Source organism: Paramormyrops kingsleyae, chromosome 2 (genome assembly GCF_048594095.1).
Source record: "Paramormyrops kingsleyae isolate MSU_618 chromosome 2, PKINGS_0.4, whole genome shotgun sequence".
Classification (NCBI taxonomy): Eukaryota; Metazoa; Chordata; class Actinopteri; order Osteoglossiformes; family Mormyridae; genus Paramormyrops; species Paramormyrops kingsleyae.
In genome coordinates, this window is record NC_132798.1 from 36,555,067 (window position 1) to 36,573,003 (window position 17,937).

Here is a 17,937-nt window from a genome sequence, read left to right on the forward strand (position 1 = left end):
ATCCGCCTCAAGGTTGTGCGTGTTGTGGCTTCACAAATGCTTTGCTGCATACCTCGGTTGTAACGAGTGGTTATTTCAGTCAAAGTTGCTCTTCTATCAGCTTGAATCAGTCGGACCATTCTCCTCTGACCTCTAGCATCAACAAGGCATTTTCGCCCACAGGACTGCCGCATACTGGATGTTTTTCCCTTTGCACACCATTCTTTGTAAACCCTAGAAATGGTTGTGCGTGAAAATCCCAGTAACTGAGCAGATTGTGAAATACTCAGACCGGCCCGTCTGGCAACAACAACCATGCCACGCTCAAAATAGCTTAAATCACCTTTCTTTCCCATTCTGACATTCAGTTTGGAGTTCAGGAGATTGTCTTGACCAGGACCACACCCCTAAATGCATTGAAGCAACTGCCATGTGATTGGTTGATTAGATAATTGCATTAATGAGAAATTGAACAGGTGTTCCTAATAATCCTTTAGGTGAGTGTATAACTTACATAATGGATAAGAGCAAAACTGGAAATAACAGCAGAGTTCATGTAAAAATCAAAAATTCCCCAAAATTATGGTCAAGGATAAATCTGGACCATCTCAAGGGATATATAACCTCTATTTATGGCACCTAATTAATGTTCTGGTTTTTTTTTCATAAGTAAAGAGATACACTATATGGACAAAAGTATTGGGACACCAACAGGAACTTCTATGACATCCCAGTCTAAATCCATAGACATCAACATGAAGTTGGACTTTGCAGCTATTACAGCTGCCACTCTTTTGGGAGGGCTTCCCACAAGATTTTGGAGTGTGTCTAAGAATTTTTGTCCATTTATCCAGAAGAGCATTTGTGAGGTCAGGCACTGATGTTGGACGTGAAGGCCTAGCTCATTAATTCCATTTTAGTTCATCCCAAAGGTGGTTGATGGGGTTGAGGTCTGGGTTCTTTGCAGGCCAGTCAGGTTCTTCAACACCAAACTCACCCTACTATGTCTCTATGGACCTGGCTTTGTGCACTGGGGCACCGTTATGCCGGAGGGCCTTCCCCAAACTGTTCCTACAAAGTTGGAAGCATAGAATTGCCCAAAATGTCTTGGTATACCTACAGCACTAAGAGTTTCCTTCACTGGAAATAAGAGGCCTAGATAAACCCCTGAAAAACAACCCCATACCATTATCCCTCCTCCACCAAAATTTACGGTTGGCACAATGCAGTCAGGCAGGTAACGTTCTCCTGGCATCTGCCAAACCCAGACTCGTCCATCAGACAGTCAGAGAGAGAAGTGTGATTCATCACTCCATAGAACACATTCTCACTGCTCCAGAGTCTAGTGCTTTACACCACTCTATCTGACGATTGGCATTGTACTTGATGATGTGAAGCTTGAATGCATCTGCTCAGCCAAGGAAGCCCATTCCATGAAACTCCCCACAAACAGTTTTTCTGTTGATGTTAATGCCAGAGGAAGTTTGGAATTCTTCAGTTTTTGAGTCAACAGAGCACTGGAGACTTTTAATCCTGCTCTGTTATTGTACATGGTCTGCCACTTTGTGGCTGAGTTTCTGTTGTTCCTAAATGATTACACTTTGCAATAATACCACTTATACTTGACCATGTAATATCCAGCATTGGAAGAAATTTCATAATCTGTCTTATTGCAAAGGTGGCATCCTACGACAGTACCATGCTTGAATTCACTGAGCTCTTTAGAGCAACTCATTCTTTCACAAATGTTTGTACACCTGACTGCATGGCTAGGTGCTTGATTTTATACACCTGTGGCAATGGGTCTGAATGAAACATCTGAATTCAATGATTAAGAGGTGTGTCCCAAAACTTTTGTTCATATAGTGCAGGGATCCCCAATTCCGGCCTTGGAGGGCCAGTCTGCAACACACTTTCCAGATTTCCCTGCTGAAACACCTACTAAACCTGACAATTGGCTGGTGAGCTGAATAAAGTGTGTTTGAGCAGGGAAATCTGCAAACTGTGTCACAAACTGGCCCTGCAGGACAGGAACTGGGGCACCCTGATACCATATACTGTATCTTAGTGAGGAAATGGCAGACAGGATGAAATGAAGTGAGGTTCTTCCACCAGGTGGCAGTATATATTTATATTACTTACTATGGATTTAAATACTCATAGGTAAGGAACCCAGTTTGCCTATAAAATAAGGATCAGTGATAATAAGGATTAATGCCACTTAGAAATAAATATAGCAATAACCATCAAGGAACCACACATAAAAAAGTGTTTCACTCTGCAGAGGAAACACCATGCTATGTTTGCTCTTAGTGTAAGCACCAAAGGATTTCAATTTGATGTGACTCCTTACAGGATGTCATAGGAGACAGACAAGGAGGAGTGTAATAGGAAAGAATTTTCTCTGATTGAATACCAGACAGTGGTTTCAAAACACATGTTGACACCCAGGTCAGTAACAAGTTATATTAATTGAGTAGGGAGATGACAAACACCTGTATGAGTATATGAGCATATTCTGATGGATAAGGCCTGATATTTCTGATGTTATACTAAGTAAATCTACTAAGTAAATTGGGAGACAGTTGCATTATGCTCAGTAAAGGAATGAAGACTTTGGAGACAGTGTTGATGATTCAAGCTGGACAGTGATACTACGCGGAATGGTGGAGTTGGCAGGGAAGAGAAGAAACTCAGCCTTCGAAAGGCTCAGCTGGAGGTGGCAGTCCGTGATCCAGGCTGAGATATTAGCAAAGCCCACGTCCAGGAGCAGCGGGAGGTTTGGACCCTCAGCATTGGCTGAAAACACACTTTTAAGCATTCACAGTCCTGCCAGGTTGTGAGAATCCTTCCATGAAATGCAAGATCTTCCCAATTATTATTTTTATGCTTGTAAACTGGAAGCCCAAGGTTATTTTTATAAATGCAGATGTGGAAGGGGTCGCACTAATTTTTACACATCTGGATTTACTTTTATACATATAGGACCACAGGCTTACCTGTTGTCCCAGCTGTGAATCTGTTAGAAACTGAAGTGGTTGCTCAGGCCTCCGGCCTTCTTGAGTAGAAACAATTGAACCATCACCTATATCGTAATATATTTATTCATTTTATGATTTATCAAGACACTATCTTGTTTTATATAAGAAAAGCAAGGAATTGTCATACAAGCCAAAACCTGCTTCACAGGGAGGCCTTGTCAGAAGTTATCCAACACGTCTCACCCAAAGGTGTGTTTTCAGCCAGCTGTAAAGTGTAAAAGAGCAGTGCAGTGGCTCCATGCCTGCAAGGCTGGGGGTTCACACCCAACTCCTGCTTCTGTCCGTGTACCTTGCTCACCCATAACCAAAGCCTGCCAGAGCGTAGGCCGACTGCCTTTTGCTGATGTGATAACGAGTCGAGATGTAAGATGGGGAAAACCATTAGAGAAGGAGCATGTGAACACCGAGAGTAGGGGGTCAATGTTCTGCACAGGGAACAAATACACAGGGCAATGTACTTAAGAAAAGTGCTGAAATTAAAACCGCTTATCACTATTAAGAAGATTAATTTATTGTTTCAAAACATGAAGTTAACTAATAAACCACACCCACAAGTTGTTCCAAGCTGCTTCTCACTCTTACGTAATGCTTATTTTGAAGGGGTAGGGCTCCCATGGTCTATTGGTGGATGGAAACACACCCCTACTTTATGCCACGCCCACTTCTCATTTCCATTCTTCTGTTCCAAGACATGTGACTTTTACGATTAACAGAGTAAGGTGAAGGAGGAGGAAAAAATTCAGCTGTCCAATCACACATCAAGTTTCACACACACCCCTCCGTGGAAGAACTAATAAAAAAAAAATGTTCGGTATCCTTGAGATTTATCAGGAGACAGAACAAATGATTAATAGTTACATTTTAAAGATAAGCATGGAATGGTACCGACTAATTAAATAAACACAAAAGGCAACAAATTAAGATTAAGATTAACTTTATTGATCATGGGGAAAATTCTAGTGCCTACAGCATCAAGAACATGCGCAGACAAACATCCATATAATACCAAAAAATATACATATATTTGAAACAAAATATTATATACAATTGTAGATTTGCATCCTCATGTTGTAAGCTGTGAGGATCGGGCTAAGACCCCCAGATCTTTATGCCTATCTTTATGTCAACTCCTCACCGCCCCCGTATCTCTTTACAGTAGTCCATATATCACCCTACCCCACCCCCAGGATTGGGATGCATGAGCCTTCCTACATTCCTCTATCTGTATCGCGTGTCTTCCAGCTATATATGACACAAGCTGTTATCATCTGGACCTGGAGAGACCTGCACACTGCACACTGTAACACAGCTTTCATCTCAGTTTATCAGGAGTCTGGGGGGGCTGTATTATTATTATTATTATTATTCATGGGGGGAATTTTTTTTATTACCTGTTTCTATACCCTTTGCCTTATAATGATATTATAGCAAAGGTAACCCCCCCCCCCCCCCTACAAACCACTAAAGAACTGAGAACATCTTGTCAGTACTTCCTGTTCACCAATCAGACTGAACTTGCTACAGTTACAAAGCAAGTGCACTTGGAAAAATTGGGGTGACTGCTAATTGTTTGTGACAGTGACTAATGACGTCCATGTTATATAAGGTAGCGGCTTCAATCCTCATGCATCGCATTAAGCCTGAACCGCTTATTTGTCAAGTTGGGCCCAGATTTGTTGCATCTCAGTGGCAAAGTTCAACGTTCTGCTTCAGTGAAGGTAGTTTTCTTGCAATCACCATGTATTAGGGGATGCCCTTGAATGAGGGATGAAGGAACTCAAAGTACGTTTTTTTTTTTACCTCCTTTTCTCATGGAAGCGCATTCCAGGCATAGACGAAGGGCTTGACTTGACCTTCTCACATTCTCCCACAAAACCTTTCTCCCCACAGCTGCTCACAGCCATGCCAGTCACAGTTGGGACATCCCTGTAGCCGAAGCATAGGGCAAGTAGATGTCCCCAAGGCTTGATACAGTATCCCTGCTTGGGTTTGCTTTGTTCCTCCCCCTCCATTGGGGGGTTCAGCTCTAGATAACGTCTCTCACCCAAAGAGGTGAATTGCCATCACATCTGGACCTTCTGAACTTACCGCCTGCTGTTGGTAGACCACATTTGGGTGCTATCAGGAATTTGTCCTGGAAATACACATTTGTCCACATAACTTGATGTTTAAAAACTGTAAACGGAAAAATGTTTTCAGGACAAATGTAGGTTTGCTACTAAGGAGGATGATGATGGTATTGCACTTTCCTTGAGCCTGACTTACACAATATGCTCCTGCTATCTAATTGGCCTCTTGTACATTACAGTCTTGAAGGTACTCTGCCTAAATAATAGTCTACCAAATTGTGCAGGCTTAGACACACAGCCCCTTTTAGCTATGATTAAATATAGTATTTCACTGCAATGCATGAATAGAATAATGAACAAATGAATAAGGAGGGGAAAAGTGTCTCTTATCCTGCAGATTCCAAGGATGTGAAATAACAACACAGTGCGTCTTGAAGTCCATAGCAATGAGACGCATCCTTTTAGTTAGAAGACACTTTTCTCCATGAGGGTTTTCACCATCTCCTTTTCCATTTTTGCAAGCCATAGTGAACTAAATATAGATGCGGGGTGAGTGTCAGGGGGAGTGGAGTTCCGTCAGCAGCTGTGGTATTTGGGTTTTGACCTGGCAGAGGAGTGCAACAGTGTGTAGTAGTAGCCCCCTGTAAATGTGCATCGCCTTATATTTCAGTTCACCCTGCATACGTTTTCTAGTCCTTAAAATAGCTAGCGGATCTTGGCTCGGAGCGGGAGTTTGAATGAGGTAGCCCTCCCTTTCCAAGAACTCCACATCACATTTACATAAAATCCTACTGAAATACACCCCTGTATTTCATGTACAATCACATAACACAGGCTTGGTTGATAATTACCCTCTAAAGCAACCTGAACAATTAATGACTGACAATGTCATACAGATATTGAAGGCTGTAGGATAGCATTGACAAGGTATAATATTGCAAGTTAACCATGGTGGCTTTAATAAAAAGACCGTAACGATAAGAAATGACAATCATATCAACACAGCCTAACCTTACAGGCCAGCATACAGCTACTTTCCTGAGTCAGCTGACTGCCCTGCCAGAAAGGTCTCTCTCCTTATCGGACAGAGTGATCCCACACCCCCTTCCCTTCGAAGCAAGAAAGCCTGTAAATTTTTGCCCACCTTCCCCAGAGGATTTATGAAGACCCCAGGAGTTATTTCCATCTGTTTAGGGTAAGGAATGTTTCAGGCTGTGCTACAGCTGCCAAGGACCACCATCTCGCAGCACAGAGATCCACAGCCAAGCTGAGGATGGGAAACATGGCTCCTCTCCCTGTGTTACTCAGGCAATAAAAAAGTAAAAGAGCTTCCACTGAGTGAGCATGTACAAATAGCATACAGCTCCTTCAGTAGAACGTTCCAAGCTTTGGTCTTTAGAGAAGTTGTGTTTGAGTAACTGTCAAATAATAGATATTTTTAGTAGGACTCAAATGCTGTATTGTTGCATCAGCAAAAATAAAAAGGATGATCAAAAGTAAAATTCCTGTAACTCTTAAGCCAAATGGAAAGCCAAGTTCATCCATTAAAGTGAGAAACTCACAAGACCTAATTAGCTGGAATAATGACCTCTGAACAGGCATACTAATATTCCGAGCAATACCTATAGCATGTTCAGTACAGATGGAGCAGATGGGTTTTCAGTCTTCAGTAGTCTAGATCCAGTCCTGAGGGAAACCCTGGACAGTCCACGTTTTTGCTCCCTGCTGGAAGTCCCTACATGGTCTGCCCGGGGGTCCCCGAGGACCAAGTTGAGAAACACTGGTCTAGAGACATCCATCAATCTTACACTTGAACTGAGAATGAACTAGCAGTACAGCAACAAAAAGGAGGGCACCATTACCCTACACCTCCAGAGTTGGGGGGTCAGTAACTACATGTGCAGAGTTTATATGCATCGCGACTCTGGACACCAGGCAGTCAATCTCCTCCCATAGTCCAAAGACAGCTTTGAGTCTCAAAACTCACTGTATTGCAAGCATGAGTTTTTGGTCATCCTGCCTATAGTCACCACTGTTTCCTTGTTTCAGGCTGCCTATGACCCAGTACTATACAGACAGGCACAAAACAAGAGGTGTGGGCTCTTAGCTTGCATGTTTTATGTGGAGTCCACTAATCACCATTTTACCACTGTGTCCCACCTGAGGCAGCCTTTTCCATACAGTACTTGACAGGTTACAGAAACTACAACTATTACCTGGGAATGGGGCAGGGCAGATTTTCAAAATTAAATATAGCAGCTTACTGGAATAATTTGGCTTCGCTTATAATTAAGTTCAACTTCCTTTAAAATTTAATTTAAAATCAGGCATTCAAAATATAAAAGTAGTTGTGTCTTGTGCCTCTGGCTTGTTATCCTCACAAAGAATTCAGAAATCACATCCGTAGAGCATGTGACCCACCTATTTGAAGAAGCAAACACCCTAACATTCATATGGAAAACAACAAGCCAAAACCCGATTCAAGGGATACAGTAGTGGGTTTGAGCTGCTTATGAAGCATGAGGATTCCTGTAAAAAAAAATAGAAGTTTCCCAACGTCCTTCATACCTTTTTCTGTCATAAGGATCACAACAGGCTGAGAATGGGGAAAAGCAAATGAGGTCAATCTGCATAGAAATGAAACACTTCCAATGATTTATACTCATTTGTCCAGAGCTTGATTGTGCTGCCAAGTCCAAGTGACCATATTTAATATCAGCTGCCGAGCTCCAAAGTTACATGTTGGCTGCTAGTCCTGTACAGTGACCCACAGCTAGGAAGGGGTTCCTGTTGGCCAGTATGTCGTTTTATTTCTAGACATGTTCTAGTAGCTAAACTATGCTGTGCAGCTTCCGGCTTTGATCCTAGCCAGCTCAGTTGGAGCAGGCAAACAGCAGACCCTTTTCACCCAACACAGGGTCACAGAGCAATTTAGGAAAACCAGATCACTTAGCTGCATGTTCAGACTGTATGAGGAAATAAGGGAAAAGAAAAACCAATGGTACATACAGCCAGGAGGTGAGGATTCAACCCCCAACCATACACATGAAGTTTAGAAATGAGGCAGTTTAAATATACATTAGAACTAGTATGAAAGCTGGAAGACTATTGCAAGGAATATGCAAACGCCACACGCCAAGACCAACAAGCTTGTGTTGAAACTGCTTTGAGAGCTCACACCCACAATTCCAATTTAACGTAACCATACAAGTTGACATTGCAGGAGTTAAGAAACCGGTATCACTGCAATTCACAGGAAGGTGTAGGTAAATTCAGTTCCAGGACAATACATACCAGCTTGTAAGGCATGTGGAGCTGGTTTACTGCCAGAAGTAAAAAGGCAAAATGGAAGTCACCCCGCCCCCCTCCTGATAGAAGCACCAGACAAATGCAACAGCAAGACAAAATTCCGGAATGATTAAGCACTTTTATTTAGATCTTTGACAAGAGGGTTAGTACTCAGATTCTGGAGGTTTGAGACCTAGGGGAAAGGATAGGGTCATGTTACCTTTCTTCATGTTTGTGGAAGTTGGGGGTGGAAAAACAGAAAAGGCACTTTTTAAACTTGGAGAAACCAGCATTCAGACGGTGCTCCAAGACAGTGGGAGAGGGGAAATTAAGCAAAACCCAGAACACGCAAGGTGGCAACCCATCAGCGGGCATGTAAACAAGGCTGGCTTCTCTGTACAACACCAGCCAAACTCTGCACCCCGCGACCAAGGCATGCTTTCCGTGACACGATGTGCTCAAGCTAGATTTCATCCAGGACACTCAACAGATCAAGCATGCCAGCAGCCCCCATGGCTAGAACCCAAAGCTTTTCTGTAGGACACTTTGGACCACAGGGGAACCACTGGAAACAGAATGCGAAATACAGCATTTGGGAACAACAAAAAGAGAAAAATATAAAACATTGTTTAAAAAAGCTGCCTTCTGAAACCAGCTTCTCTGTATCCACGCCAAGTTCCAGAACACAATAAATACAAACACTAAGATTGGTTTCCATTTTCATCTTCAAGTATCAAGAGCTTCAATGATGGTTAAGACAGCCCTTCAGGGTAACGGCCGAGCAGGTTTTCTGTAGCTATGCCTGTCGTCAGTACCAGAAGGGAGGAGTAGGGGAAAGGAGTGTCTGTCTTTAACCAATTTTAAAATCCTTGTTAAAAAGGAAAAATTAAACCTGCCTTTTGAAGGAATTTGAAAGTTGCATTTAAATCTTAAGAAAAAAAAATAAAAATAAAAATCAAGTAGTATCACCACAATAGCCTCAGACTGTATACAGATGGAGCCGGGCATAGCAGCTTCTGACTTTTCTGTAGTACGTCAGAAAACGGCTACAGTCTGCATAGACTACAATCAACGCCAAGGTTTAAACAAACTGTCTGGCCAGTGCCTTAAGCCTATGATGCCTAGGGGCTCTAAAAAGGGGGAGGGGGTGCCAATAACATTTGCTAGCAATTGTGCCATCATTAGATCCTCCAGTGACCGACAGGAGGGAAAACAGGATTGGGAAGGTTAAACTGCTAGCAACCATCAGCAATCACTGCAGCTCAACTACATAAAAGCAAAAGACATCTACAGAGACAAGCAAGTAGCTACCAGGCTGAGTTCCTTTCAAATCACAAAAAAAGTTCCCATTGTCCAGGATGACTGCTTTAGGAATTTAGAAAGATACACTGCAGAAGGACCCACAGCACCAAGCCATGATCTCTTCATTTCCGCAGCACCAGTTCTCTTGCAGAGAGCTCAGACCAAGACCATACTTCCATCTGAGAATTTAAGATGAATCGTCTAGTGTGCACAAGGCACCAGCCACCAGGCCTTTCTAGTCAGTCAGTCTTAACTTGACAGCTATGAGGCCCTTTCCCCACAACACCCTTTCAAACAGCACCATCACACACAGCACCAAGAACAGAGGAAGTCGATTTGGCATGATGGCAGTCATGCGTGTGAAGCCGAAGGGTAATGAACCCATGGGCCCACAGCCTGAAGAAAGGGAGTCCGTTGACAAGCTACAGCCTCACAAGCAGGATGTGAAAAGGGGAGAGGCCTAGTGGACACATGCAAGAGCTCAAACCACCACAAAAGATGAACAAAACCCAAACAAGTTACCACTACACTACTGCTCAGGGAAGGAGAATCAGGAACTAGGAGGAATAGAATTGTAGGACAGAGTCAGGGGTATCAATTTTGCCATTAGGAGCTCTGGATGTTTTGTAATAAATGGCCTTCCCCCTCCAAGACCATGCAGGCTTCTCTGTAGTATACACCAACAGGCCTGGGGGGAAAAAAGCTTTACATGTTTAGTATTTCAGCTTTTTGGGCACCTCCCAAGGGAAGGAATCACGACCAAAGTGGCCGTACGCTGCAGTCCTCTGATACATGGGTTTCTTCAGCTCCAGATCCCTGGAATACACAATCAGTTCATTTAGCAGCTACCACAGGCAAGTTTTCCCAGTGACATACAAGAGCCCCTCCAGCCAGAAAGCTGCCTAATAAACTCCATCACTGGAACATGCCCATGCCCAAGACAGAAGATCTCATGTCGCTGATGCAGCGAATGCAAGTTCTGGTAGGACTCAAGCCTTGAGGGCAGGAGGATGGGACAGGATAAACTTACCCTGATACTCACTGTTCTTGGTGTGAGGACCCCCCTATTGTGACTTTAGGAGTGGGGAGATTGGGTGCTTATTCTACGAAGGGCTTGTTAAACATCTAAGAGGAAGCACCACCTGACTCAACTACTTTGATTGGGGCTTACTCAGCCTGCCCCTAGACCATGCAGAAGATCAATATCCATCAACGTCTAGATTTTTACTGCTCCTGATGAGATGCACCCATTGTGGACAAGGCAGCAAGGAAAGTCAAACTGGAGTTTATGCAGGTCTCATACAGCAGCCTCATAGGACATCCCCCCCACCCCACTCCAGAGGGGAGTGATGAAAGATCCAGCCCTTACTGACCTAGAGGTACCCCCCAATGGGATTTTGAAACTTCTTGGGCTGGGATGAGAAGAAACAGCCCTGAAAGTATACTTTACCTGACAATGACCCCAGGGCGGAGGTCAAAATTCTTCTTGACAATTTCCAGCAGCTCCCTCTCACTCTTTTGTGATGTCCCATAGTGGAAAATTGAGATGGACAGGGGGTGGGACACTCCAATGGCATAGGATACCTGATACCAGAAATTCATGACATGCAACCTTGATGAATGAGCCAAATATGAACCCATCAGCAGACAGCAAGGTGTCGTTCACATTAGAGGGGCAGCCCTGGTACAAGGTTCCACCTCTTTTCCTTACCTGGACCAGAACCCGTCTGCAAAGGCCAGCCTTCACCAGGGACTTGGCCACCCAACGGGCAGCATAGGCAGCAGAGCGGTCCACCTTGGTGTAGTCCTTCCCAGAGAAGGCTCCACCCCCATGGGCACCCCATCCTCCATAGGTGTCCACAATGATCTTACGGCCTGTGAGTCCTGCATCACCCTGAGCGGGGGGGGGGGGGGGGGGGGCAAAGAAAATTGAAACCAAAAAGGCCTGATGAACAGCTGCTTAAAATGTCCTGCAAGCTTGGGAGCTTGAATTAATCTATTTTTTTGGCTGAAAGAGACAGGATTACATAAGTTAGTCCAAAGAATTTTTTCACTTTACAGAACAGGGTCAGTAAATCTGATTCCCCACTTACCTGAGGCCCCCCAATGACAAAGCGACCACTAGGCTGCAGGTGGTAGACTGTGTCATCATCCAGGTAGACCGAGGGCACCACAGCCTTAATGACCTTGTCCTTCAGGGCATCGCGCATTTCATCCAAGCACACTTCTTCGTCGTGCTGCACCGAGATAACAATTGTGTGGACACGCACAGGCAGCATGGCTCCACGGTCCTGTCGATACTGCACAGTCACCTGGGGGGAGGGGGGGGTCAATAAGTGAATGAATTCACTAAATTTAAAAAAGACTTAAATCAAAGAACCAAAAAATTCAACCAGGAACTGAGGCTACTCAGCAGGCAACACAAAAGCCTCAGTCATACTAAACCACAGGTTTTGCAATGAAATGCAATTAAGATCAGCCTTGAAGCATTTTCATTCCCAACCCTTCCCCCATCTAGATCTGTACCAGCTGCTCCCTTCAGCTTCCACTTGCCTTCAGCTGGTCATTACACCATACTAAGTCTGATCAGGCTTTACAGTCGCCTGAAGTGACCTTTCTATGGAAATATGGTGCCGACAAGGGTGCCTTTGTACTGCACGTGGGAATCCTACTACCTCCCTTCCCAGCAGACCAGCTAAAGCCTATTTAGATCTGCCATGGTTTACAATCACACCTAAATCAGGTTTATTTTACACATTAGTACCAAGGGGATCATTTCAATCGAAGCCACGCTTACCTGAGTCTTAGAATCAGGCCTCAGCCAGGGCAGGGTGCCATTTCTGCGGAGTTCAGCCATCTTCGCATTTAGCTTGTGGGCAAGGACGATCGTGAGGGGCATGCACTCCTCAGTCTCATCAGTCGCATAGCCAAACATCAGGCCCTGAAACAGCAGGGACATACATGAACTATCAAGATTCAATCCCGCATATTGCTCAACTACACCAGAGGGGGCAGCACATCAACCAAATCACAGGACATACCTGGTCCCCAGCCCCAATATCCTCCTCGCTGCGATCCAAGTGAACACCCTGTGCGATGTCAGGTGACTGCTGCTCCAGGGCAACCAGCACATTGCAGGTCTTATAATCAAAGCCTGTTAAAAGGACCCAGAAGAGCCAAAGAAAAAAAGGCAAATGATATCAAGTAATGTTTTATTATAAATAAACTTATACTGACAATGCTAAATTAGACAAACCTTTAGAAGAATCGTCATATCCAATGTGCTTGATTGTCTCACGGACAACCTTCTGGTAGTCCACAATGGCCCGAGATGTCACCTCTCCTGCCAGCAGGATCATCCCAGTCTTGGCAACAGTTTCTGGAAAACAAGAGAGTGAGGAAAAGTGTCCCAAGTATCCCTGAAGTGACACCACATGAAGGAAAAGTGATCTTACCACAGGCCACTTTCGCATCAGGGTCCTGTTTCAGATGAGCATCCAGCACAGCATCACTGATTTGGTCACAAATCTTATCTGGGGGGGGGGGGGGGGAATAAAAAAACACAAAGATGACGAGGCACAAATCGGTGCGCATAATCCACTGACATCGCGCTGACATTAATCGTTCGCAAATCACCCCCCCCCCCCCGAATTTAGAGAACAAGGTCTGCAGACGTCTCGTCTAGACCAGTAGACGATGAACAGCATAAGTTAGTCTTGCCGACCGCTGCAGTTCCGTACCTATTAGCGGTGCGGAATTGAAGTCCGCATTGGAAAGATCACCAAGCCAATTGCAGCGCCGACTCGAATCAGCGTTATCTAAATAGAGTTGGTCGAAACGCAAACCCGTCACAGTTGACTGCGGTGCAGACCAAGCGATCGCCTTTGCCGCATTACGCGCCGGCGCGACGAGCACCATGATCTGATCTGCTCGGAATACCGGCTCTTCGTTGTTCGAAACGATGTGCTTGCTCCGTGCGGAAAAGGCTCGTCTAACTGGCGGCGCGAATGTAAAAGTGAGGTATTTCTCGGAAACCTGCGGCGGGAGAACGAGAGGCACGTTTTGTTTAATATGCTGGAAATATAAGAATGTTATATTTATTGATTATTGAGTTAAAAGCATCCTGCGTGCCATAAGCATAATATGTATGCTCAGTTTTGGACACACGCGCTGCCAGCATCACCGCGTGGCCTCCATGGCTAGCGCGCACCGCTCGCGCTTAGACCGGCCGGAAAATTCCGGAAATCTATGACTGATGAAATCGCGCCGAGGCCGCCGCACTACAGCAGGCACTCGACGACAGGGAAATTTTAACCTGGAAGCCACCACGACATAAAAAGGGCTGCTGATCCGTCGCGTCAGATGACCTTAGCCACCCAAAAAGAACCATTAGAGGGTGTGTGGCCTAGTAAGTAAAAGACGTCAATGCAGCCGAAAGATGGCACGCGTGGCTCGAGGGCGTTCACTAGCCACTTCTAGAAGCCGGCCTTTTCTAACTGGTTGTCGTACTATGCTCTGAAAATAGTCGAAATTATGTAATATACAAAAATAATTCCTTTTACCGGTAAGAGAGAATAGTTTAAATGCGCCGCATGACCTTGCGCGTTAAAAAAAGTCTTGTTAAGCGAATGAACACGCCGGCTTCGACAAACGACAGATAAGTAGTAGGTGAACAAGATATATCGGCTTACCGGGGTGCCCTTCTCCGACGGATTCAGAGGTGAAGAGAAAGCAGTCTTCCTCGATGAGAGAGTTATGGAAGCCGTTCATCTGACCGTTCATCATTTTCCCTTACTTTTTCGATATATTAATTACAGTTCTTGACGGATATAGTTAGCGGCAGCTATATAATATAAGACCGACTATCACAATTAAATAATTGTTGAGGTTTCTAAAATATATATATGAATTTTCTTTATTTTTTTTTATTTATTTGTTTTGCAGCAGCACCCTGACGTAAGTCGAACCGCTTGGAAACACACCGGTAATTTTGCACCAGCACACCAGTATTTATGCGCTGAAGTCGAGGCCCATGACGTCACAAGGCGCGTCTTTATCTCGCTCTCCCTCGTTTGGAGGCAGACCGTACCATATTAGAGCCGACGGGGTGGCGACCGAAATACAACTATCTGTTTCCTTCCCTCCGTCTATGTATATATTATGCCAATAGTGAGTTCCCATTTGGAAAATCATGATAGGGAATTGAGTACAATGATGTTCATCGATTTTGGGCGGTAATGGCTTAATTCTCACTTTATGACTAAGGCGTACCCTCTCATTCAATGCAAGTGTAATTCCGACTGGGTGTTAAAACTATGGGCAGTTGAGTATTTTAATAAAGCATTTTCGTGTATTTCGTTACCAAGATTTCGTTTGCTATTGTCAAGCTGCGAACACTGTATGTGCTGTGTGGTAATGAAAACCACAGTTACAATCATGAAGATATCAAGCTTCATATTTAAAAATGACTCATTCCATATCAAGGCGTCATATTTGGCCAGGTGTAATTTTATTATCATCTAATACATAATTGACTTAACTGTTATTTATTATTTTACAACTTAATATTGCTGACGACCCACGGAACGAGAAATAATTGCTTCAAAATGCCGATAATAATACAATGGACTGCCGTTCCGTCCGTGGTGTTTTTGCGCGCGCTGTGGTTTCTGTCATGGCCTCCTAAACTGGTTGCTTATACTGCAGAAAGTGAATGGTTGGATGAGCATTTATGATTTTTTGATTTTTTTTTCGATAATGGATAATCACATATATTACTTACCGAAGAACATTTAAAATTTAACTTGATGCACGTGACGTTCAGACTGAAACAATAAATAAATAAACTGATTCCTACACTAATTTTGCTGTTAACGTTATACATGCCGTTAGCTGTTTCAGTACTGCTATTTCAAACGACCCCATACAATATGCTTTTCAGTTTACCAAGAGTTCCAGAGGTCACCAAGTAATCAATCAAGATTTACTAAAATTCCAGTCCTTCATTCAGCATAATTATTTTAATGGAAATATATTTTTTCCCAAAACAGTATTTCTAGAAGATTTTTCAAGTTTTTGGTGATTGGCCAGTTTGACATCCATAGACATTTGAACTGCTTATGTGTTCACGAATTCAAACCCTACAGGCAAGTTGATCTAAATCCATGGATTTGGGAGGAAATAAAAGTAATGGGAGGCAACCCATGGGGTACAGGGAGAACATCAAGGCCGGTCAATCCTATAGGCAAAGCAGGCAGCTGCCTATGGCACCAACATCTGAGGGGGCACTGACTTGCCAGCAAATTTCATTTTGCCTGTGACAGGGGGTGCTGGTGATGATATTCGCCAAGGGGGCTGTATGGGCAAGGACCAGTACTGCAGCACATACTAACTACATACAGTAAAAGTGGGATTCAAACCCCAAGTCTGCCGGTGTGATGCCACTGAGCTGCCCTGGGTTATTGTTTTTTGGTTAAAAAATAGTGACAGTTCTTCAAATACCTTACAAGACAAGCTACTTGTGGGTGTTTTAGTGTGTCCAGTTAAAAACTGGTTGAAACCTACTGATAAGTCTATATTTTGTTTCCTTTTTATGAATCCTATGTTAAATAAAGCTGTAATATTCACAAGTGCCAGATTCAAAAGGCTAACACCAGCATATAGCTGTCATTGGTAAACCTGGAAAAGAAGCAGGAGCGAGATGTTAGATTTGGCATCTGTTGGTTTCGCCCTTCGATTGTGCTTCTGCCGAAAATAACTTTTTCTTCTGAACTCTGAACCTTTTTTATGGAAATCAGACCAGGCTTATCAGCATTATTGTCAATAGCTCTTTCAAAAACATACCTCATACTCAAACCCACTTTTTTATCAAGTTACAAATTAGATATGCTGAATTTACTGGTTTGGCTTCAAATGAACTACAATTAAAAATAATTTATGCAACATGTGTCCAGGTCACATATACATTTTCCCCAACTCACCCATTATCTTTTTCCATTTTTAATTTTCAAGCAGGTAACATCATGGAAAGAAAATATTTACTTTAAAATCCTGTCCTGTGTTTTCAGGACAGGGTGTGGTTTTTAGCTTAGTCATGATTGGTAAATAGGCACAGTGAAAGGCAAATGTTCAGAAATCAGCATGATATGGAAATTAGTGTGGATATGAATTGTTAACTCCATTTTCGTGAGCTATGGTTAATGGGCTTTGTGTGGCACCACAAAAGGAAGCATTGAAGACAACCAGCTCGAAACACTACATATGATTTACTCAAGTTCAGAGGAAAGCTATATTTTTCACTCTTTAACCTTTGTACTATCACATAAGCTGATTGGGTGGACCACAGCTTATGGGAAAATAGCTCATCAGTCCCTTGCTCCCATTTTATAATAACTTAGCATTACATCACATGTCAGACTGTTGGCAATGTGTGGAAAAACATAAACCAAATAGCAAACAAAAACATGCCCTGATTTTCACAAATGAAAGAAACGAAAGTGCAACTATTCTGATAGGAATCCTAGAGTGTAAAATGTGGCAAAGTGAACAGGAAGATAAGACTGAATAAAAGTGAGGTACCTGGAGACTAGCTGAAGGACTGGGGATTCCATTCGGGGTGTGGTAAGAGAGGGAGGGTGGTAAGAACCTTGGTAAAGTAAAGGTAACCTGTAATTCTACAACAAATGCAGCTCAGTGTAAGCAGAAAGAGAAACAACATTGTTTTTGACTCACTTTTACAAATGCTTTTAGCAAGATAAAATCTTGAGGGGATTTAAATTAGCATTTGTGATGGTAGATAGAAGCCACTGTGATGGCACCTTCTTGATGAGACCTCTGGACTAACAGCAGAATTTGTGACTGAAACACAATCTTTCTTTTTTTAAGTGCAGGCGAAGCTGTACTGGTTGTGTTCAGTGCAGTGGCCTGGATGAGTAACTGATCATGGATGGATGGAGAGATGGAAAGAAATCAAGAAAAATACAATATATGAGGAGCAGCAGTAAGCTATTGTGATAATCAGCCATCAGACATAGTCTGCCCACCCCCTTCATAAATCTCAGAGAAGCCCTCAGCTCTCTTTTAAGGAGTTCTGCTACCCATATCAAGGTCATGCAATCGGAGTTGGGATTATAGGCCCAAGGTCAAGGTTGGGGATGGGGTTTGCAATACTACAAAGACTTAATGATCTTAGGAAGAGGGCGAGAGCAGAGGCAAGGCTTACCACTTGAGTGTTGCCATTCTATTGTTAAATGCATATT

General features: G+C 43.4%; 1 protein-coding gene across 1 annotated transcript; it reads right to left on the reverse strand.

The window, feature by feature from the left end:
- Window positions 1-8,496: 8,496 nt before the first annotated feature.
- Window positions 8,497-14,697, reverse strand: LOC111835596 (S-adenosylmethionine synthase). The gene is made up of 9 exons (XM_023796077.2): window positions 14,371-14,697; window positions 13,135-13,212; window positions 12,936-13,058; window positions 12,721-12,833; window positions 12,477-12,620; window positions 11,773-11,991; window positions 11,391-11,573; window positions 11,130-11,263; window positions 8,497-10,495 (listed from the first exon to the last, which is right to left on the reverse strand). Exons 1-9 carry the CDS (start codon window positions 14,462-14,464, stop codon window positions 10,393-10,395), a joined length of 1,191 nt encoding a protein of 396 aa, XP_023651845.1. The 5' UTR covers window positions 14,465-14,697; the 3' UTR covers window positions 8,497-10,392.
- Window positions 14,698-17,937: the final 3,240 nt, after the last annotated feature.